This window comes from Aethina tumida, chromosome 5 (genome assembly GCF_024364675.1).
Source record: "Aethina tumida isolate Nest 87 chromosome 5, icAetTumi1.1, whole genome shotgun sequence".
Lineage (NCBI taxonomy): Eukaryota > Metazoa > Arthropoda > Insecta > Coleoptera > Nitidulidae > Aethina > Aethina tumida.
In genome coordinates, this window is record NC_065439.1 from 12983170 (window position 1) to 13007840 (window position 24671).

The 24671-nt window shown below is 25.2% G+C and overlaps 2 protein-coding genes across 2 annotated transcripts in view; one reads left to right on the forward strand and one right to left on the reverse strand.

The window, feature by feature from the left end:
- The window catches only part of LOC109599566 (somatostatin receptor type 2-like), a 226400-nt gene that overhangs the window by 197610 nt on the left and 4119 nt on the right, over positions 1 to 24671 (reverse strand). The gene's annotated exons all lie outside the window — the stretch shown is intronic.
- LOC109599579 (lipase 1) lies at positions 5015 to 10495 on the forward strand. The gene is made up of 7 exons (XM_020015589.2): positions 5015 to 5165; positions 8088 to 8268; positions 8740 to 8854; positions 8902 to 9145; positions 9525 to 9677; positions 9835 to 10065; positions 10170 to 10495. Exons 1-7 carry the CDS (start codon positions 5064 to 5066, stop codon positions 10305 to 10307), a joined length of 1164 nt encoding a protein of 387 aa, XP_019871148.1. The 5' UTR covers positions 5015 to 5063; the 3' UTR covers positions 10308 to 10495.

Genomic DNA, 24671 nt, shown 5'->3' on the forward strand with positions numbered 1-24671 from the left:
CCCGAGGCAGTGGGGATTAAATGATTTTAAATCCATAAACATAAATCGGTTATTGTGTGTCTCCGGGGCGGTTTTTTGTTCGCAACATGCCGGTAATCATCTGAAGGTCCGTATCGTATTCAAGGGTACCGGAATAAAATTAATTAGAGGGGTAAAATTGACCTTTCCACGGGACGAATTTGGATGCGAATTCGACGCCCACGCGTTTCATTACTGCTAAAGTTCAGATCATGATTTATGTGCGACTATGTGCCAAAACTCCACTCAATTTGTTTACCATAAGGGGACGCACTAAATTTAGCCTCTTCCTTTTTTTTTAAATGGACCGTGATTTGTTCCAGCAGGAAAAGGTTATTGAACTACTTTTCGCTCGGGTCGATAGAGTTCTTTTTGTTGGAACGGTAAGACGAGATGTAATCATCAGGCATTAAACCCACTGGATGGTTGATATAATGGGATACTTTGCCTTTTGTGTTGAACAGAGTCAATGTATGAAATCCAGGTGGGCACATAAGAATATTCTCGTAAATATTTACGTGTTTTTAGTCTTTTTTATTCAAATCTGTTAAATTGTTATTTTCACGGCTAAAACATTTAATTTTCTTTATCTCGTGGTAATTTTATCGTCGCGTCGCGTTTAAAGGGAAAGTGATAAAGTCGGGAAATTTCTCAAACGTCTGAATATTTAAACAGTTTTAAAACAATATTTCTCGAACAAAAAGAAAAATCATATGATAAATCTTTGTGTTTCTAAAAAACCTACATTTAAATGAGGAAGGACGTATTTTAATTCGCTTTTGTTTCAGAGAAAGTTACCAGTTGGAGATAAAAGCTAGAAATGTATTTTATCTTAAACTTTATTAAAACAATTTTAACCACAATAAATTTAAATATGTATGTTCTTTCGAAAGTGTAACAAAAATTTATATCAAGAAATTTACATTTACTATGCCCTCGCATTCGCCAAATTTTTAAAATATATCAATTTGGTGAATGCATCCCTAACTAATGAAAGAATTTTGAAACAACATATTTTTAAATTTCATTATTTTATTTAAAAAATGACTATTATTAAAATATTCATTGATACAATGAATCTTTGAGTTTCTAAAAAATATACATTTAAATAGAGAAGAGATTTTTTTAATTCACTTTTATTCTCGAGATAGTTTCCAAGATAAAAAAGCTATAAATATATTTTATCTTTATATTTTATTATATTAATAATGTTAATAATATTAAATATATGTTGTCAATACTAAAAGATTATTTAAATTTTAAACTGACAAGTTAATTTCAAAACTGGCATTACTTTATTTAAAACTCACAAATATTTTCTCAAAATAATAATAATAATAATAATAATAATAATAATAATAATAGTATAAATGTTTAATTTTATAAAGAGGATACATTTGTATAAGGAACGAATTTTTAATTCTAAGGAACTTTTCAGTTGGAAAACATATTTTATCTTAAACTTTATTTAAATAATTTTCAAAAACAATAAATTTAAATATATACGTACTTATGTGTAACAAAATTTAATTTCTCTAAATGTATTCATGACATTTTATGAATAAAATAGTCAAAATAAAGTCTGAAATTCTAAATCACATTAACTAAATAAAAATTCCTAACTAAAAATTAAAATTGTATTTTATTTTAAAATGTATTTAAATATATATTCAGAAGTAAATATATACAAATGAAATTATTTAGTAATAAAAATTGAATTAATTTGTAGTGATATCCTTGAATAATTTCGTTTCACTATTTTAAAGTTATTATGTGAGATCCACTGTTCAGAATTATGTTATTTCTTATGTTTTAACGAACATTGAACGTTGTATTTTATCCTTTTTTATTAAAGGATGTATTCGGTGTGTATAATTTTTGACATTGTTCAGGGGATTGTTATTATATTTATGCTTATTATGTGCGTGCGATAATTGTTGAAAAGACCTTCCTTTTGATAATCTTCCAAAATGGGGACAAGGAACTACAAATTTTATTCATGATAAAAAATTTAGATCTATGAACCAATATTTCTTATTTATCACTGATATATCTCACTATTTTCTTAGTGAAAATCAAATATAAGTTTGTTCTAAGAAAGTTGTTACTTAAGTAAGTTTGAACGAATATTCCTCATCTCTTAAGAACGGCAAATCTAATTAACACTATGTGGGCTATTTCTTCAACAAATTTATTCACTATGTTTGAGGTCCGTCTTGGACCAATATTTTGTAATTTAAATTTTATTTATGATAAAAAATTTAGATCTATGAACCAATATTCCTTATTTGTCATTGACATATCTCACTATTTTCTTAGAGAAAATCAAATATAAGTTTGTTCTAAGAAAGTTATTACTTAAGTAAGTTTGAACCAATATTCCTCATCTCTTAAAAATGGCATATCTTATTAACACTATGTGAGCTATTTCTTCAACAAATTTATTCACTATGTTTGAGGTCCGTCTTGGATCAATATTTTGTACTTTAAATTTTATTCATGATAAAAAACTTTGATCTAAGAATCAATATTTCTTATTTATCAATGACAAATCTCTCTATTTTCTTTGAGAAAATCAAATATAAGTCTGTTCTAAGAGAGTTGTTACTTAAGTAAGTTTGAACTAGTATTCCTCATCCCTTAAGAATGGCAAATTTAATTAGCACTATGTAGACACATGGATATCGATAAACGCCAAAGATGTCAATAAATCTTATTTGTAAATTTATTTGTGATTATTATTTATGAACCTTCTTGATTATTCAGTTCTACGCATTCAGAATGGTGTTACTATGTTTTGTAATTATCTTGTATCATTCACAACAAGGTTTCCTATTCATTCTAGTTGATCACGTAATTTCTTCGTAACTTTTGTAAATTCAAATGATACTCCGGTTGATACCATTACAAATTATAATAATTTATTGATTTTAAATAAAAATTTATGATGTCTTTTGAGCCAAGTAGTGAAATTAATGCTATAAATTTTAAATATATTTTTTAGATTTTTATTATATTTAAAATTAACATGTTCAATTAAGTTTCAAAATGCATTTAAATGGAGAAATAATTAACAATTTTCAATTACAATAAATTTAAAAAAGCAAAGTCTGTATATATATATATATAGATTTTCTAAACATTTATTTCTTTATTAAAATATTTTAAATTAATTTCAAAATTGACATTATTGTAGTAAAAATATTTACTATCAAAAATGTAAAAAAATACAATAAATATCCAATTATTAACCGCCTAAAATGAAATTATATAAGAGTTTTGTTTAAAATAACGATTACTCTCGTTACTATTAAAAGCTTCGTAAATTTCTCCCCAGCCCCAAAACAATAAATAATTTTCCAATAAAACTTTTTTATTGTTTTTCACATTAAAATCAGAATTAACATTTTTACTAAAAGAAAACCTTATTTTAATAAAAATATTCGGGTTTTAAATAAAATATATATATGAATCATTTTTAATGTTTCGAAAAGAAGTGCACTTAAATGGAGAAGGATTATATTTTTATTCGTTTTTAACCCCGAGAAACTTTCCAGCTGTTAGATAAAAACAAGAAATGCATTTTATAATAAAATTTATTAAAATAATTTTCAACCATAATAAATTGAATAAATCTGAAGCAAAATATATTACACAACAATGCCCGGCGCATTCGCCATTATTAAAAGGAATTTATTGAATATTTATTGAGATTAGAGACATACACTTTTTGAACTTATTATGAATTATAATAAAAGTAAATAATAACTGCAATAATGTTGGATATATTCATGATTTTTTATGAATAAATTAATGAAGCACTAAACGATTTCCAAAATTCTACATACAAATTTTAAAAATATTATTTAGAACTTTGATTAATATTTTTCAAATTAACTTCAAAATAAACGTACTTTAATATAACACAAACATTAATTCAAATATTATTAGGTTCTTGACCTTACAAATAAAAATTTAAATTTAATACTTTTAACAAATTGAATATTTTTCTGCTAAAAAGAATAATTTCTGATAAAGGAAGTGAAAACATTAAAACAAACTGGAACAAGTTTTAGTCACCTCGTTTCGAGTTAAGACACCATTTAAAAAAGTTAAGGTCGAGGAGATCATATACTTGAACCGGGTTTCACATTCTCGACTAATTTCCTTAAAACCAATCGGTCGTCAATCGACCGCCGTTGAAACGCGCGTCACGTCCTAAAATTAAATTAAAATTGCGGCGGTTGAAAACCGTTTAAAATTGGGTTGTATCGGGCGAACACTTCTTGATTGACGAATTTTCTTTAGAACGAGTACGCAATATATTAGATCCGAATAAGCCAGGTGGGTTTAAATAACTTCAGGGAAATCGTAAAACGAAAGTTTAATGAGAATTTATGTTGCAGTCACATAAATCTTTAAGAATATTCGCGACGAGAGCAATTTTATACAGATATTTCACTTACGGAATATACGTTTATAATAATTTTGCAATCACTACGTTCATAAATCATAGTGGGTGCATAAATTAAATTTTTCGTGGGTGATAAATAAATCCATCCATTATTAATGAGCAAAAGAACATTGCGGTACCTTAAATAGGTCAGAGGCGGTTCAAATTTCGGTTCTAATTCAATTTAACAGTGTTGCAATGCGTCAATAATTATTTACAATTATAATCATTACATAGTTGAGCAAGCAATATTAAAAGTGTCATTAACAGTTTAGATAGTTTCAATGTCACGCAATAAAATATTTTCAAAATGTTTATCATTTCGATTTTATTTTGAACATCTCCTATGTTGAAACACAAAATAACTTTAGGCAATTGGGTTTATTCCGTTTGGAAAATGTTTACTTCCGATTTAAATACGGAAATATTCGTCTGGAATTAATTAATCTCCACTAATAAATAAAAACACACTTTTGAACCTTGAAATCGGTTATTCCTTAATAATGGGTGGTTAACCTTTGTCCACACTAGAGATTTTTACCATTTTTATCTTCAGTCTTGGATCACTCGTCGTTCGCGCAATTTCGTTCAAATGTACAAAACGGTGCTTGGAATTTGTGTTGCTAGTTGCTTAATTGGTTTAAGCCAGACAAAATGCATCAACACGAATTTGTATAATCTTACGGAATACAAAGTGAGTAAGGATTTCGAAACAGTTTTAATGTGCACGTGCTTAAAATCTATGGATATATATTTCGAGATTCAAGTTCAAGTGCAAGTTTAAAAGTTCATATGTATTCCCTGTTTTTTGTAATTTTAGATTAAATTAATTGAGTAACATACTTTTTTACATATTTATCTCTTTTTGTGTCAATTTAGTTTATTAATTTTCTTATCAGATAAACTTATTAAGAATTAGGATTAGATTAAGCATACTACAACATAAAAACAAAAATGTTATTGTCTTTAGTACATAGTTATTTTTTATTTAAATTTAAAAATAGATTAATGCCTTTTTATATTTTACCAAATAAAAATCTCAATGTTAATATTAAGCTAAAGTATGAATTATTTGTTTTTATTTGTCAATTTTAATTTTAATTCTTTGACTATTTAAAATTCTTAATTGTTTATTTTATGCAAAACACTTTTTTAAAAAATATTTTAGTAAAAAAGTTTAATTAAATGACTGTTTTTTATATTTGTTTCAATAAAATATAGCTTATTATAAATATTATGTTGAATGAATACATTTTTAAACCAATATAATTAAACGTTGTAAACAAATTTGTTATTTTTTATTCAAATTTAAAAGCAGTTTGTTATTATGTTGATGAAAATAAATTAGTTGAATAAACATGTTTATCAGGTAAAATTCTATATTTTTAGCTTTTGTTAATATGTTTTTCAATGCTTTCACTATGTAAACAAATATCTAAAAATAATAAATCATTATTCAAAAATTCTATTAAATTGTTATTTTGTGTCTTAATTTCAATTTAATTAATTCATTCATTAAAACTACAAATATTTTATTAAACCAAAATTATTAAGCATTAAAAAATAGTATAATTCTTTTTTATACAAATTCAAAAACAAGTTAATAATTTGAATGTATTAGTTTAGTAAGAAAGAAAAAACATATTTTCCAATCCTTTTTTTTAATATATTATACATCTACTTTAAGTTTATTAAAATAACAATTAATTTTTTTAATTATGTATATTATTTTAACTACAAAATTTTGACAAATATATAATTGCTTTTTTGCAAAATAATGTTTTCAATTTTCAAAATAACAAAAATTTTAAATAATTAAATAAATTGTTTTTTATATGTTTCAATATGAATGTCGTTTATGTGTCAATTTAATTCATTCATTCGTTATTTTCAATGTTTTCATTGTGTAAAAGATTTCTAAACATAATAAAATTTTCATTTTTATATTAGATGTATTGAAATAACAATATATTTATATTTACATATTTTAGATCTAAATTTATAAAATTTCTATTTTTTTTCTCTTTATTATAAAACAATATTTTTAAAACTATTTTAATTAAGGGATTAAATTTATTAAATTTATATTTGTTTCAATATCAATTAATGCCTTTTGTTTGTCAATTTAATTACTTCATTTATTTGTGTCAAATATAACATTTTCACTTTAAACTAATAACCAAGTTTATTTGATATTGAAAACAAATATGTTCTAAATTATTATTCTTTTTTATGTAAATTCATTTTGTGTGGATAAACTTATTAATTTTTATTAAAGTTCAAAGAGATATTATATTTATATTAGTAATATTGATTAATTGAAACTTTATTTTTTACTTAATAATATAACATAATAACATATTCATATTTAATTGCTGAATTTTACATATTATGTTAAATTAATATTGATAACTGTTTAAAACATAAAATTGCTTATTTTTTATTGCAAAATAATGTTTTTAAACAAATTTTAAGTAAACAGTTTATTATTTTATTTTATTTATTTATTAAACCATAATTAAGCGTTAAACTTATTTTATTTTGTTCAATATTTTCGTTGTGTTTTCATGTCAACTATAAGAGTTTCATTAAAAATTACAAATATTTAATTATTTCATATTAGTTGAATAAATTTGTTTAGTAATTTCTCAATCTATTCATTTTTTCGGCATTTGTGTAAAAAATATCTAAACATAATAAAATTTTTATTTTTTTATCAGAAGTATTAAAATAACAATATATTTATATTTATTTATTTTAAATCTATATTTCTATATATTTCTATTTTTTATTATTTATTATAAAATAATATTTTTAAAACTATTTTAACAAAAGAGCTAAATTTATAAAATTTATATATATTACAATATTAATGAATGCCTTTTATGTGACAATTTAATTGATTTATTTATTTGTGTTAAATATAATATTTTCTCTTTAAATTATAAATATTTTATTTAACCAAGATTATTTAACATTGAAAACAAAGATGTTATAAATTATTATTCTTTTTTATGTAAATTCATTTTGTGTGAATGAAATTATTTGTTTTTATTCAAGTTTTAAAAGGACAGGACATATCTTTTTATATTAATAATATTAATTAATTGAATAAATTTTCTTTACTTAAAAATGTAACATAATAAAATATTCATGTTTACATTAAATATATAAAAATAACAACATAATTGTTTAATTTTACATATATTAAATTATAATTGTTAACTATTTAAAATACAAAACAGCTTATTTTTTTATTGTAAAATAATGTTTTTAAACCAATTTTAATCAAAAAGTTTTAATTAAAGATTTTTTTCAAATTGCTGAAGTATTATAATTTTTTAAATTTTAATTTTTACCACAATATTTGTTAAAAACACAAAAAGATAGATAATTACATTAAAAGTATTAAAATAATAACTTTAACTTTAATGATCTGTAAGTTATATAAACATAAATTGGTTATAAAACTTATTTAGAAAAATTTTCTACCATTTAATTACATATAAACAAATTTTCAACAAATAAGTAAAAAATAATTTAATAATTATTTTTTGTTTTCGTAATTTTATATTACAAATATAATAAAAAAATAAATATAAATAAATATTTTTAGACCGACGCCGAAAATTTCAATTTACAATTCGATATCCACTGCGTAAAATCCAAAGATGGTTACCATTTACTCCTGCTCAACGTACGTAAGCCTGTAACCTCCAAAAAACACCCTGTATATCTACAGCACGGAATAGGAGCAAACTCAATGCAATTCTTCGCCGGCAAAAACGTCTCTATGGGTAAGAATCCGAAAAATATGTCACCAAAAACGACTGACAACGTGTTATTGTGTTTACGAAATTCCGACGACACATGACATTAAATCGGACTGATTCTTCCGGTGTTCCGTGTCACATTATTCCAGTCTGAATTTCAATAATAATTTCATAATATGATAAACCGTTGCCGTGTTGTTGATGTAAAATTACTACTTTCTGAGACGTCTATTTATATCCCGGGTCCCCGCTTTGATCCTAAATAAAGATGTGCCGTTCTTGCATCAATGCTCTCGCAACATGTCAATATGCTTTGCCGATTTTTTGGTCCGAGACGTATTTACCAATCCCCCGAAGCCCGACATGTTTGAAATATCGATACGAGCAAGTTTTTTTTTTCATACGAGAATATATTTCGGCTGGAGTCCTTTAATGGATTTGAGTTTTTGCCGGTTTATTTATCAATAACAAAAGGAAAATTTTATTGTGTTCCAGCGTTTTATCTCGCCGAAATGGGATACGACGTGTGGATTGGCAGCACCAGAGGATCGTACTTTTCTTTGAATCACGACACATTTTCGAACGACGACAAACGATTCTGGGACTACAGGTAAAACTTTAATTCCCTCACCAACACGACTGTACACTTCAATGTAGTTTTCATGAGATGGCTCTTATGGACCTCCCGGCTTTCATCCGGCACATCCGCAGCTACAACACGCAGAAAATCTTGTACATCGGACACTCGATGGGGACGAGCATATTAGCCGTTTACGCGTCGGTATTGAAGGACGAGGCGGAAAAATACTTGCACAAAGCCGTGCTAATTAGTCCTGTCGTCTATATGAAACACATACGAGGTCCTGTGGGATATTTGGCGGCCAAAGGTGAACTGTTGTTGGTAAGTCGAGCGGATTATGTAAACTGAACTGTTTAATCAATGAATGTATATCATCAGTATCGGGAGTTCTACGAATTTGCTGGTTATTCCAGTTGTCAGGGATTAACTATAATCAGGTGTAATGGAGTTGTTTGTGGAGGATAAACACTACCAGGAAATCAATGTATTGGTTTCATTAAATTCTAGATTAAAGAAAATTAATAATAATGAAACAAAGAAAATACTTTGACTATACTATAAGCTAAGTATAGTAAATTAATATTAGAACAAGGACAATAACTGAATTGCAAAACTTCATCCATGAACAGAAATTACACAATTACCACAAATTAACACTAAATATTTCAATGTCGTTTGTCTCACTACAAATTGTTTTCAGATAAAACTCGAGTCATTAGGAGTGTACAAATTTTTCTCGCAAGGAAGCTTCGATCGATCGCTCTTGAACGAGTTTTGCGTTTACAGACCCAATGAACTTTGCACCACGTTAGTCGACAGTATTTTCGGATATTCCACAGGCCAAAAGAACAAAGTAAGTACGTGGTTTATCCAAGAAGCGTGGAGATCAGATAAGCATCATTAAAATTCTGTTTGGTATTCTGCTTTTATTTATGTTAATATGTATATGAAGGCTGTAACTCCTTATCAATATTTAACAACAAACCATAAACAAATATTAATTTTTTCAGAACTACACACCATACTTTTTGACAGAATGGCCCACCGATACGTCGACGAAAACTCTAAGACACTTCATGCAAGTAATATTGTCGCATGGCAAAAGTCCTTATTATAATTACGGCCCGGAATTAAATAAGAGGATTTACAACAGAGCAACACCTCCGGAATACGATGTTCCGGGCATAAAAATACCCATTCACATTATTTATGGGGAGGAAGATTGGCTCGCACCTTACGGGGTAAGAGTGACGTTCCTCATTGCGTTTGTGCTTGAAATTTAAATTTCGAAACTTTTTGAATATTACGAATGTGAATTAGAATAATTAATGAATGTTTATTTCAGGACGCGAAGTTGTTGTATGACAAGCTGACGGTTTCTGAAAAGAGTCTTCAGGGAGTCCCAAATTTTAATCACATTGATTTTATATTGTCTGACAATGTTGTTGATTTTTATGTTAAATATTTATTACCTGTTTTGTGATAAGATAATTTTTATCCTATTGGAACATTTGCTATGTATGAATCAATCGAATCATTAAAATGTTGTGTTATTATGTAAAGCTTGTATCTGTTTTAAGATAAATTAAAATGTTCTTTTTTACAATGTATTTATTTAGGATTATTCAAGCTAACATTAAATTTAGTAAAAAATTACCCTTTTTGCTGCAATTCTTATAAATAATAAAATAATCACTTACAATTTCAATTTCTATAAAATTTAATATACTTAATGTTTTTAATTAAAGCTAATATTAGATTTCCTAAAAACCTGCCTGATTTACTTTTTCTTCAAATATTTTCTGTACATAAATTATTTGATTTTTAAATAAAATATATTTAAATTTTTTAAATATTTTTTAAATTTTCTTTATAATTTATTTACTTAGAATTATTCAAGGTAATATTTTATAAAAATAATACTAATAATAGAATTTAATAAAAAATATTTACTTTATGTTTTTTCTATTTTTTTTCTATGTTTAATTTTTTTATGTGTAATGTATAATATTTGTTGATTTTTATGTAAAATGAATGCTCGTTTTAATGTAAATAAACAATTTTTTTATTTTTTCAACTTCTATGAAAATTAAAAGACTTAGCTTATTTAATGTAAGGTTATTAATTAAATTTTATTAAAAATTGCCTGCTCTACTTTTTTTTAATTTTTTCTGTATAAAAATTTTTTTGTTGATTTATAAAATATACTTATTTTAACATAAATAAATTTAATTTTATTCTTTTTTAAGGTAAATAAATAATTAATTAATTTTTTCAACTTGATATCTATGATAATTAGAATATTTCAACAGTAGTTTGATTTAAGTTTATTAAAGCTAATATTGGATTTTCTATGGTATCGAGAATCTCAGAAATCCAAAAATGTAAAAATATACAGAGTATTTTCCTATAAAACTTCCTTCTTTACTTTTTCTTCAAATATTTTCTGTTCATAAATTAGTAGATTTTTAAATAAAATATGGTTGTTTTAGAATTAAATTAAAATCTTCCTTTTTCTATTAAAGTTTTATTAAAAGTAATATTTTACAATAATAATAATAAAAATAATAGAATTTAATAAAAAATATTTACTTTATTTTTTTTCTACGTTTTTTTTTTTCTATGTATAAAATTTATTGATTTTTATATAAAATGAATGCTTATTTTAATGTAACTAAATATTTTTTTATATTTTCAACTTCTATGAAAATTAAAAGACTTTAGCTGTAGCTTATTTAAGGTAATTTAATTAATTAAATTTTATTATAAATTTAAACTTTTTTCCAATTTTTTTCTGTGTAAAAAATTCTTTGTTGATTTATAAAATATACTTGTTTTAAGATACACAAATATATATTTTTTTTCACATTCTTTCTTATTTTTTGTGTGTATAAATTAATTGTTGAAATCCAAAAATGTGAAAATATATAGTGTATTTTATTTTAAAATTTGAAAACGGAAAAATTAATAATATAAATATTCATATGTCTTGTTAAAAGCGTACATTTAAAAATCCGTTTTATTGTCAGTTATGTTTAGTAGCAACAATACGGAAATATAATTGTTTGTGGGTTTAGTAAGTTACGTATTTATTAATATTTGAAAAAATGGGCCAAATTAGAGCAACTGTAAAATGAAATAACTTTACTTGCATTTAACATTTCTTCATTTAGTATCAAGTAGCATATACAATACATTACTTTTAAATACTTCGAAACACCTTTTTTGACTGATTTCAGTAGCTTTTCAATATTTCTTTCCAATAATTTTGAATTTCTTCGTAAAATTCATTAACATTTTGCATTTTGTCTTTTTACATGGATCTATTGACACTCTGAGCAACAATTATATACATGCTGATATAGTTTTTTATTATTCAAATATATTACGAGCTGTACAAGATCATTTGAAATAACATTTAATATACAATCATATTAAATTTCAATGTACTTGATTTTTAACATTATTCTAATTGTTTGCATCATTGTCATCATTAATTTCAACAATACTTAGACTTGTTGTACTTTCAATTATTTCATTTTGTTCTAAAAAATTAAGAAATGAAAAGGTTTAATTCAAATTTATCTAAGTATCGCGTAAAAACGGCATCGAATAATCAAACAAAAACACTATTTCAACAATGCACAGTATATATATATATATATATATATATATATATATATATTTATTTAACCGCCTATACAGACCCATTTCGATATATTGTATTAACGTTGTCAGACCAAATTTGACGTTAACAGACCCGGCTCTGGGTCTGGCAACGTTTCATTGTTTTTCTCAATGGTTTTCGTATGTACACCCTCTAAGGGGTGTCAGGGTGAATTTTTGATTGGGTCTGGAAAAGCGGTTGTATAACTACACATATACGAATTTAGTTCAACGTCGAGTATAAAATTTTATACGAAATCGCTATTAGTCCCAGACTTTGGAATCAACGTTAACAGACCCTAAATTTGACAACTATGTATAGGTATGCCAAGCTACTAATTTTACAACATTCTGTTTAGACATCTCCTTTATTTAAAATACTACATTATATATTAATATTTTACAATATTTCTAACTTATAAATTTTTTTCGTTCTGATGATGATGTTGATGATGATGACATATTATTATTATTATTGTTATATATTCTTTATTATAAATTTAAATATTAAAATATGTAGTCCACAATATGAAAAAATATTACAATTTTAAAATGCTATAAATCCCAAGTCATTTGAACAAAAATAATGTTTTAAATACTACGAGTTCTCTTTTAGTGAAGTTGGTCTAACCATGAAATGAAATGAAATCCGATTGATTGTCTATCTACATGTTATTAGAATATTTTTTAATTTTTTTTCAGATATGTTTAGCTTTAATTTATCTGTTTAATAGAATAATTTGATTTTGACAAATGCGTGCTGGTCTTCAAGAAATTTGGAACAATTTTCTCTAGATGATTGTTAAATGTTAGTTGGCACTATATACAGACATATCCAGGCAGTAATAAGTCGCAAGGCAACTTGCTATAAATTGTATCAGCACTTTTTATGTTTGCCCCATGTATTTTATTTAATTTATATCAAATTAATTAATTAATAATACTAAGATCATTTTTTTTTGAGATAAATTCTTTGATATTTTTAAAATAAATATTAGAAGATTTGTGGAACTTAGGTAATTTCATATTTAATAAATATTGCATAAAACACAAATTAATGGTAGTAGTACTTATTTTCAAGTCAAAATAAAACAGTATTTTTTAAATTAAAAAACCCTAGAATAAACGAGTAAGTGCAATGGTACAAATTATAATATCTTTGAATCTCATTGAATCAGACATTTTATTTGTATTTTAAGTGTAACACAGTAAGTACAATATTTTTTCTACAAAAAATTTTATGTTTTTAAAATATTTTTTTTAGGTACAGTTAGTTCAGAACAAGGCCTAAAAATTAGATTAAAATATAGTAGGTTAGATCAAAAAGCTTGTGAAAAAAATTATTGAAAAACTTCTCATAAAATAGAACATACAAGTGTCATAAAAATAATAGTCACTACTGTTGTAAAAAACAAAAATAAAATATTTAATTAAAAACAAAGTATAACAATAAAATTTTTTCTTATTGTATATGTATAAATAAATATTTTAACTCTAACCCAGACAACTCTTCAAATAAACTTTTATTCTGGGACATTCTTATTAGAAAACACTAGAGCTTCAGTCTTTTGATTGCATGTCCATCCCATACGACCTGATTACTGGGGTACTTTGTTTGCTAAAATTACATGATAATCAAATTTCATTATCAATGCGTATTCTATATCTTTACCATTCATTATTTCAATTTCACTCTTCTTATTGTTTTGTTATTCATGTTCTTTGGAATGTTTTTCGATTCACCTTCACCCAATTAACGATAGATAATTTAATCAAAGAAAAATAAAGATAATAAGTCTTCTTTGTATGTCCTATAAATATTGCTATCTGCTCCATTTGCTGTAATTTCATGCCAATTGCAATATTGTTGCTATTTACTTTCTAAATCTGGTACTAGTCAAAAGTTTTGTATTTTTAGCTCCAGATTTATGTGCCATCTTCCTAATAATTGCAGATCCGTTCATCCATTTCTAATTTCAAGTAATAGATCAACATAGGATTGCATTGGTTTTGAGAATAAAATCGGCATGGATTTACTGCCATTTCCAAAGCCAATTGTTTAACATGTATGCTCATGGTTTTTTCAAAGTCTGAAAGTGTACTTAAACATTTTCTCTGGTTAATAATGATATTTTGTCTTTCATAAGTTAAAATAACCAAAATTTTGGTTTTTCGTTTTTGTTTTCTTTCAAAAAATTATTTGCAATATCATACCACCAATGATTAGCACTTGACAAATGTCAGTTATCAATTTTTCGTGATTTAAATATTGAAATAATATATTTTTGGTTAAAAGACAACTTACAACAGGCTTTGCTGCACTGTTAAATTTTTCGAAAGTGTCATAAGCATCATTTTTGATTGAAGTTTTTTATAAAAAATAACTTTTCCATTTGGGAAGTACAAAGGATGAAAAAATTAATTAAATTAATAATTAAAATTAAACCAACAAATTAGGCAATTAAAATATTTAAAACATTCTTTATGTTTAAATACAAAATGTAGCTTTACTTTTTCCTGTTTTTTCGTGAGAGCGACAAGACGATGCCCCCAACGTTGATGTTTAAATTTACTATAAGACATTTAAAAGTAAAAATTTTTATATGCAACCAATCCTGAATAGTGGCAACGTTATCGGGTTTGGTAGCGTCGGTAAAGTACCTAGGTTTTATACAACGGACTTGAAAAGTATGTTTACTAGACTGGGTCTCCTAGCGATTATTTAATATAAAAAATTAGTATAAGAGTTTTTTTCTTTCCCCTCTTTTTGCCCCATAAAAGTTATATTTATTAATAGTTTAAGTCTTTATACACAAAAATTTCCATTAGAAATGCTGGGTCTGAGGTTGTCTGTTAGATATGTCGGGTTCAACAACGCCTGTTGGATAAATATATATATATATATATATATATATATATATATATATATATATATATATATATATATATATATATACTGTTTTCACTAAATCCATTCAATTTCACTTATAAGAAATACGTCAGCTGTATAGCTACAGATGTCCAAAAAGTGTCTAAGGCGCCACATCACATCATGAGCATGTCGGTGTCGCCAACCCATAAGGTTTTCCCCTACCAAAAAGTGTCCAACGCGGCTAAAGAAGTTTTCAGTTCAAAAATCGTTCTTTTTATAAAATGGTTGTTGTTTAATTTGTCACTCTATACATGAGCGATAGTGTATATATCAGTTGTAAGATAAATGGGTAAATATTTATTTACTATTTCCAATTTGTATGAAAATTAAAACACTAGTTTAATATACGGGTGTTAAAGTTAACATTAAATTTCCTAAAAAAATGATTGCTTATATTTTTCAAGTTTTTACTGTTGCGGAAATATGAAAACATGTTTTAAGATTATTATTCATTTTTTTTTTAATGTCTTAATTAAAAAATTATAACAACGGTTTAATTTAGGTTTATTCTAGCCAATTTAAATTCTCCGAAAGAAACTTCCCCGCTTTAACTTAATTTATCTGCTCTCATAAATTATTCCAATGTAGTAAGTGCTTTTTTGTCGAATCCAATGAATAAAATTTTTTGTGCCGTACCCTTCAATACGAAATCGGCAAGAATGCCACGATTGTAGCGTCGCGACGCCGCTACGCCAATACATCGGGTCCCATCTGTTGTTTTGAACGTGTTCCAAGTGCAACTTTCAATTTAAAATCACGTTGAACTTTACACACGAAATATGCAAGTTAACAATGTGCATCGTTAACTCCTTCGACATTATTTCCTTTTCTGGCTGGAACCGTTTGATTAAACGGACCCAGACGTATTCATTTAAGACGATCCTAATTGCCACGGAGCTTCGCAACGATGCCAGCCTGAAAAGATCCTAAGTGGCGGCATCAGATGTACGGATGATAACACAACAATTAGAGGAGCTCATCCCAACGGCAGTCCGGAATGGTCGCAACGATATTTCCGGGCTTGCATGTTGCAGAGTTTCTTGACACTATCTGCATGTGTATGAAATGGCTGCAAACAATGCGGGTCTTAGAGAACGGCGGGATTTTTATCTGTTCGATATTCCTTTTTCTCGTTAATAACGATTCAATCCGGCTATAAATGAAATTGGCTGCACGGAAAACTGCCACTTACACGGATCTGCATACGTAATTGTCTTATCCGTCTTTTTAATTCTTTTCTCTCTGTTATGTGAGTGTGTGTGTGTGTATGCAAATCGAGGACGGAACAATGCTGGTATTATTGATGGAATTACACAGGGATTAAAAGGAACAGAAAGGAAATGAAAATTGTAGTCTCAAATGCATTGAAGTTAGAACTTTCATAATTAGACTCTATATAATCCTTTTTTATCTTTTTGTGGAGCTTAAAGTGTAAAACTTCGTTTAGATCTGGAGGTTTTCTGCAACATCTGTTTCATCAAGCCGATTTTTTAAATTGAAATGCCAACTAAAAGTTAGAGTTTATACAAATGTAGTAATACATTTCTACAATTGAACTGTTTCTTGATTTATTTATACATTGGCTCTTTATTTATTGAATTTATATATTATATTTTATCATTTTTATATTAACTGTGGCTTATATAGTGCTATAATTCGCTTAAAAGTCAGCTTAAAGAAATAGAAGTGGTACATAGCATTCATATCGCATTTGTACATTTGTAAGATGCTGTTTGTGATGAAGATGTACAACGTGCCAAGGTCGCCCTGTAACCTGTACCAACGAAGCAATATGTTGTGCAAACTCGTTCCGATATATTCAGAAATGGACCAATCATTAAACCGCCTATAATTAACCAATAGAAAAAATATATTCGTAAGAATACAATTCGTTTTCCAGTAATTTATATCAGATAGAGTTTTTATTGAATTGTTAAGATCCAAATTAACAACAGTAAAATATTAAGTAAAGTGTTCAAGTTCAAGGATTGTGAGAAATGTGTATGTATATCCTGTTAAAGATTGGCTAATTTTAGATCCATATAAGAAGACGTCATCATCGGTAAAGTTTACTGGGTTTTAAGAGATGGGTTACTTTTTTGGTTTTCTAGATAAAATAAGTAAATATTCGTAAAAATACTACCTTTTTACCAGATATTTAAGTTAAATTTATTTTTTTCCATTTTTTAATTGTTTTATATTTGTATTTGTTTCGTTTTCCTGTAATTTAATTAAGATAGAGTTGTTATTAAATTGTTAAGATCCAAATTAACAATAGTAACATTAAGTAAAGTGTTTAAGTTCACGGATTGTGAGAAATGTGTATGTATCTCCTGTTAAAGAGGTCATCATTGGTAAAGTCTACAGGGTTTTAAGAGATGGGTATTTTTTTCTGTGAATAAATTAATTGTTGTTATGGCTTTTTTAAATTAAATAAATAATTATTTAATTTTTTCAACTTCTATGATAATTATAATATTTCAACTGTAGTTTGATTTAAATTTATTAAAGCTAATATTGTATTTTTTATGATATCGAGAATCTCAAAAATCCCAAAATGTAAAAATATACGGGGTATTTTATTTTAAAATTTGAAAACGGAAAAATTAATAATAGATGCAATATGTTTAGTAGCAACAATACGGAAATATAATTGTTTATTAGTGGGTTTAGTTAGGTATTTATTAATATTTGAAAAAAAAAATCAAAAAAGTCAAATGTAGAGTAACTAAAAAAAACTTTACTTACATTTAGCATTTCTTTATTTAGTATCAAGTGGCATATACAATACATTACTTTTAATTACTTCTAAACACTTTTTTCATTGACTTCACTAGCTTTTCAATATAACAATTAGATATTTCTTTCCATTGATTTTGAATTTCTTTAAGAGATGGGTTACTTTTTTAGTTTTCTAGACAAAATAAGTAAATATTCGTAAAAATACAACCTTTTTACCAGATATATGAGTTAAATTTATTTTTTCCTATTTTTTAATAGTTTTATATTTGTATTTGTTTTGTTTTCCTGTAATTTATTTAAGATAGAGAACTTATTGTATTGTTAAGATCCAAAATAACAATAGTAAAACATTAAGTAAAGTGTTCAAGTTCAAGGATTGTGAGAAATGCGTATGTATCACTTGTTAAAAATTTGTTAATTTTGCATCCATATAAGAAGAGATCATCATCGATATGGGTTTTAAGAGATGGGTTACTTTATTGGTTTTCTAGATAAAATAAGTAAATATTCGTAAAAATACAACCTTTTTACAAGATATATAAGTTAAATTTATTTCTTCCCATGTTTTAATTGTTTTATATTTGTATTTGTTTTGTTTTCCTGTAATTTATTTAAGATAGAGATCTTATTGAATTGTTAAGAGCCAAATTAACAATAGTATAACACTAAGTAAAGTGTTCCAGTTTAAGAATTGTGAGAAATGTGTATGTATCTCCTATTAAAGATTGGTTAATTTTGCATCCATATAAGTAGAGGTCATCATCGGTAAAGTCTTCTGGGTTTTGAGAGATGGGTTACTTAATTGGTCCTCTAGATAAAATAAGTAAATATTCATAAGAATATAACCTTTTTACCAGATATTTAAGTTAAATTTATTTTTTACCATTTTTTAATTGTTTATATTTGTATTTGTTTTGTTTCCCTGTAATGTATTAAGATAGACTTTTTATTGAATTGTTAAGATCCAAATAAACAATAGTAAAACATTAAGTAAAGTGTTCAAGTTTAAGGATTGTAAGAAGATTGGCTAATTTTGCATTCATATAAGAAGAGGTCATCATTAAGATTAACCTTTATGATACTGAAAGATTAAGTAGATATTATACAGTACACTTGTGAAAAATCGTTCCCTTTATCTCTTAACGAGTATTCCAAAATGACTTTAGACATTCGAGTATTGAGGGTATTGTATAACATATATCTACTTCCATCTAATATTAAGTATTGATAATGCTTTTTTTTCTTAGAGTCTTTCATGTTATGAACTTACTTTGTGAAGTGATTATTAATATAATGGTGATTATTTTGGTGCACAAAAGTTATTCTAAAGTCAAGCGTAAAAAATATAAAATATATATGTACAAAATCATGTACAAAATGTACCGATCAACTTGACGACAACACCAACAATTTAAAATAAATATTGGCACAGACATATTTCATCGAAACTGAAACAAACAAAGGATACGTCGAAGTGCAAAATAAGGATATGCACCTGAATTTATTTAACAGTCTGAATCTGAATATAAATAGACGTTCGACACGCTCCAACTTATCTATTGCCCGTAATGGACTAGTTTCCAGAGAGAATGGGATAAGGACGCGGGAAGGAATTGTTGGTCGCAGTCTGGAGCTTGAATTTGCAATCTATTATGGGAAGGAAAACTATTGATATGATGGTACGGTGTGTGTATTTATTAGCATATCAATTTTGCCTTTATTGTAGTTTTCGTTGCACAAAGGCGGGGCCGTAATTGAATGCCCATAGTCGAAACCCTCTGGGGGTTAAGTGCTAATTCAACCGACGCGTTTAAATAACTAACATATGACAATGTAAATTCACATGCATAATATTATTAAATTTGTCACAAGGATTTAATATGTATGTGCCAAACACCTGCGATTGTCGAGTGGAGGATTTATCGGATGACAAAGGTTTTTTAAAGTTGATTAAACGTGTAGATCGATACGAGATAGTTCTGCAACTGTGTTTCATTGTTTAATTTGTTGCTTTTGTTTTTTTTATTTAATAACATAAAACGTTTCTAAAAGCTTTTTAATTTAAATTCTTTTTATACTCAAGCTTGACAATACTTAAAAATAATAATTATATAAATTTATAATGAAGGAAAATGTACTCTAAAATTCCTCCGGGTATAAAACATGTAAACCCCACATTTGTTAAATTAAACGAGCCAATTCGTTTCATTTCCAGATTAATTGCAATTCCAGACACATTTTTATAATGTAACTTGAACGATAAATTTCATGGATGCCATGTTTCATATTTCCATCCGGTGAATTCCTTGGAGGATTTAGATAATCATAAGGACTACCTTAAATTAATCTCCAGTGTTTACTTTTATTAAAAATTAAATACTTATTTTATACTTTTATCACGTGCTAACATTATATTATAGTTTAGATAGTGCATATAATTTTGTAACAGGTGTAATTAGATGTTTTGCGTGACTGTGGTAAAATTATACATCTTTAGTTAATTTCATTATCTTGACAAACAAATAAACAGGCTACAGTAATGGCAAATGCTAATAAATATGAAGGGCATAAAATAACATTAATAGTCGTTTAACATGCTTTATTAAGAACTGAAAAAACTTGTCAATTTCATTTTAATTTAAATAGTACAACAGTAGCAGCAGTAAATAACATTAATGACTGAAATTAGTTATTTTGCAATTATTATATATATATATATATTATAAATTGCATATAATTAAAAAAGGTTGATTTCGTGAAAAACAATTCATAATTGTTTTAAAAATGAATTGCTTAATTAAGCTCAGTTTATATTTATTTTAATTCATTATTTGTTGTGTATTTTGAATTACAGTTTTAACTACTTTTATGTTCGGAAAGGTAAGTAAAAATAGCAATGAAATTTGTGTTTTTTGTAACATTTATCTTGTTAATTCATTTTAATTGTAAAAAAATATAACTAAATGAATGCAAAATGTTAATAAAATTCACCTTTGCAATTACTTTTATTAATATTAAAAAATAACATGCTATTATAAAACTAAACGTTGATGTTAGTGAATAATTATTAGCAATTTAAGGACACTATTATAAAAAATATACACAAAATGCAAATGTCAATTAATTTTTTAAGAAGTCCATTAAATACTAAAAAGCAATACAACTAAAGAATATTGTAATTTTTATATCATATCATCAAATCAACTATTTTTTATTTTTTTAATAAACATAGCAATAAACTTTATACACAGTGAATAGACGAATATTTTTTACATATTATTTATCGATAATTTAACATAAAAAATGAACTATATTCTTAAATTCATAATATAATACTACCTTTATCAACAATGAAAGAATTAATAATTCATTTATTATTTAATAATAATTTGACTTGACTTGATTAAACATTTTTTTTTTAATTCTTTAATTATTTAGAAAATATATATTTACAATTCAAAAAGTAAACTTTGAACATTAATTTTGTAAAAATTTCAATAAAAAATATCTCATCAGAAAAAAAAACACAATTTGTTAATAAATTCTTCAGTTAATTAAATTAAAGAGGTAGCCACAAAAAATATTCAGCGTGTTTGAAAAACTTAAAAGAAAATCGATAAATAGATAATTCGAATGTCAAGAAACAGTATTCTCTTATTCTCACCTCTAATTAAAACCAACCTGGAGGAAATGGGACTTGCGGAAATTTAGTTTAAGGACTGTCAGAAGAAGGTTAGTCACAGATCTATAAAGAAAACCGTGCTTTCTATTAAGAATGTCCGATTTCGATTTGTTCAGGATCAGGTTCATAGGACCACAGAACAGATAAAACAACAATTTGCTTCCACATATTGAAGAAACAATACCGTTAAGTAATGTGTTTCAATAGGATATCAATACTAAAGTTGTTACTGATTAGGTTAAAGATCAAACCATCAAAGTTTTGCACACAATCTCTGAATGACAACTCTACAGAAAACATCAACATCGACTAAATTATACTAATTTAAAAGAACTGTTCACAGCATTCAATAAGGTTAGGGGAATGTGGGCATATAATAAATTGGGCTTTTAGTAGAGTCTGTACTTGAGAGAAATACTTAAATTATAAAGTGGAAAGGGTATTTTACAAATTCCTTTCAAAAGTAAGGTTGCTTTATTTATGTTCAGTTCAGTTCAAAAAAATATATGTAATATTATTTAGAATAAAGAAGTATTAATTTTTAGAATAAACAATAAAACAACATAATATTATATTATTATTATATAATATATTATATAATATTATATTATTATAATAAAATTATTAATATTATTCTAAATGTTCACATTAAATAAAATAGTTATGATCACAATAATTAATATTCTTAAAAGTTGCTGTAATAATGATCACTACTGTATATAGAAGATTTATTTTATTTTTATAATTTCAATTTTATAAGAAGTCCAACATATAGTACAATCGAATATAAATGTATTGTACTTTTTATATTTTACTGTTCTCATCAGAAACGAATGTAATTATTATTAAGAATAATCGTAGTAATAAAATTTCCTACCTTTATTAATAGTGAATAAATGAATATTATTCGTTTATTATTCATTAATGATTTGCATAATTAATCTTACAAAAATAACAATTTTCAAATTGCAAATTTTATATTTTAATGAGACCATTATTGAATCAAATGCAATTTTTTTAAGACTGTGAATTACCGAATTCATGTATTATTTAGTAATAATTTAACCAGTTAATGCTACAAAATTAATAATTTTTATATAATTATTATTATTATTATTATTATTATTATTATTATTATTATTATTATTATTAAATTTTTAGGTAAAACGTATAGAAAATTTAATTAATGTTGTAAAGTATCCTGTAAATAATACAAAAAAGACCAGAAAAAAGATGATAATTGGAGAAAATGTTGATATACTTGAGATATTATTATGTTCACATTAAATGAAATAGTTATAACCACAATATTTAAAAAAGTTGCTATAATAATGACCACTACTGTATATAGAAAATTTATAATAACAATAAAAATTCCAATAAGTAATATAAAGAAATATAAATTGTGTATCGTGTATAATTTCAATATTTTACTCTTCTCAGAAACAAATGCAATTTTTTTAATACAGTGAATTATCAATTAATATTAATGAATTATTTATTATTAATTTGATTAGTTAACACTACAAAATTAACAGTTTTTTTAAATTAGGTAAAACATATAGAAAATTCAATTAGTGGAGTAAAATAACCTATAAATAATATAAAGAAACTCAAAAAAAATGTTCATAAAATATTAAACTTTACTGTTTTGTGAATGAACGAATATTATTCATTTATTAATATTTTGAGGACAGATAAAGACAGACAGAAAAAAATAAACACAATTTACTTTTTTAAAAGAAAAAATAAACGGCAAAATTTGAGGAAAATGTTGCAATATTTGGGAATTACCGATTAGTATTAATGAATTAATTAAGAATAATTTTATTAGTTAACACCACAAAATTAACAATTTTCTTAAATTGTTTAGGTAAGTTGGTAAAACATATAGAAAATTCAATTAGTGGACTGAAATAACCTATAAATAATATAAAGAAAGACAAGAAAAAGTATTCATTAAATGTTATACTTTACTGTTTTCTGAATGAACGAATAGTATTGATTTATTAATATTTTGAGGACAGATAAAGAGAGAGAAAAGAATTAAACACAAATTACTTTTTAAAAAGAAAAGAAAAACGACTAAAAGATATTGCTGTATTTGGGTGAAATACTATATTTATTTCCAGCTCAATTCAGAAAAATTGAATAGAATAAGAGAGAATTAGTTTTTAGAATAACCTAAAAAACAACATAATATTATATTATAATAAATTAATATTATCCTAAATGTTCACATTAAATAAAATAGTTATGATCACAATATTTAATAATTTAAAAAGTTGACCAGTACTGTATATAGAATAATCGTAGTAATAAAATACTACCTTTATTAACAGTGAATGAATAAATATTATTCATTTATTATCTGTCAATGAATTGAGGACTTAATCCGACAAAAATAAAAAATTCCTAATTGCAAATTTTATACTTTAATGATATCATCTTTGGAAACAAATGCAATTTTTTAAGTCAGTGAATTACTCATTAAATACTATTAATAATATATTAATATTTTGAGGACAAATTAATGAAAAGAAAAAAGGTTATAATTTGAGGAAAATGTTGCTACACTTGGAAAAAATGTTCCTATATTTATATTCAGCTCAATTCAGAAAAATATGTGTAATAATTTTTAGAATAAGGATGTATTAGTTTCTAGAATAAACTATAAAATAACATACTATTATATTGTTAACATTAAATGAAATTGTTATGACCACAATATTTAATATTTTAAAAAGTTGCTGTAATAATGACCACTATTATATATTGAAAATTGAAGATAACAATTTTATAATAATATAAAGGAATATAAATTA

Bases quoted from the DNA above. Each gene is read 5' to 3' on its own strand.
- LOC109599579 (XM_020015589.2), top strand. From the start codon at position 5,064: ATGTACAAAACGGTGCTTGGAATTTGTGTTGCTAGTTGCTTAATTGGT. The intron at 8,269-8,739 runs GTAAGAATCCGA...ATTGTGTTCCAG, and splicing joins CGGCAAAAACGTCTCTATGG to CGTTTTATCTCGCCGAAATG. The intron at 10,066-10,169 runs GTAAGAGTGACG...TGTTTATTTCAG, and splicing joins ATTGGCTCGCACCTTACGGG to GACGCGAAGTTGTTGTATGA.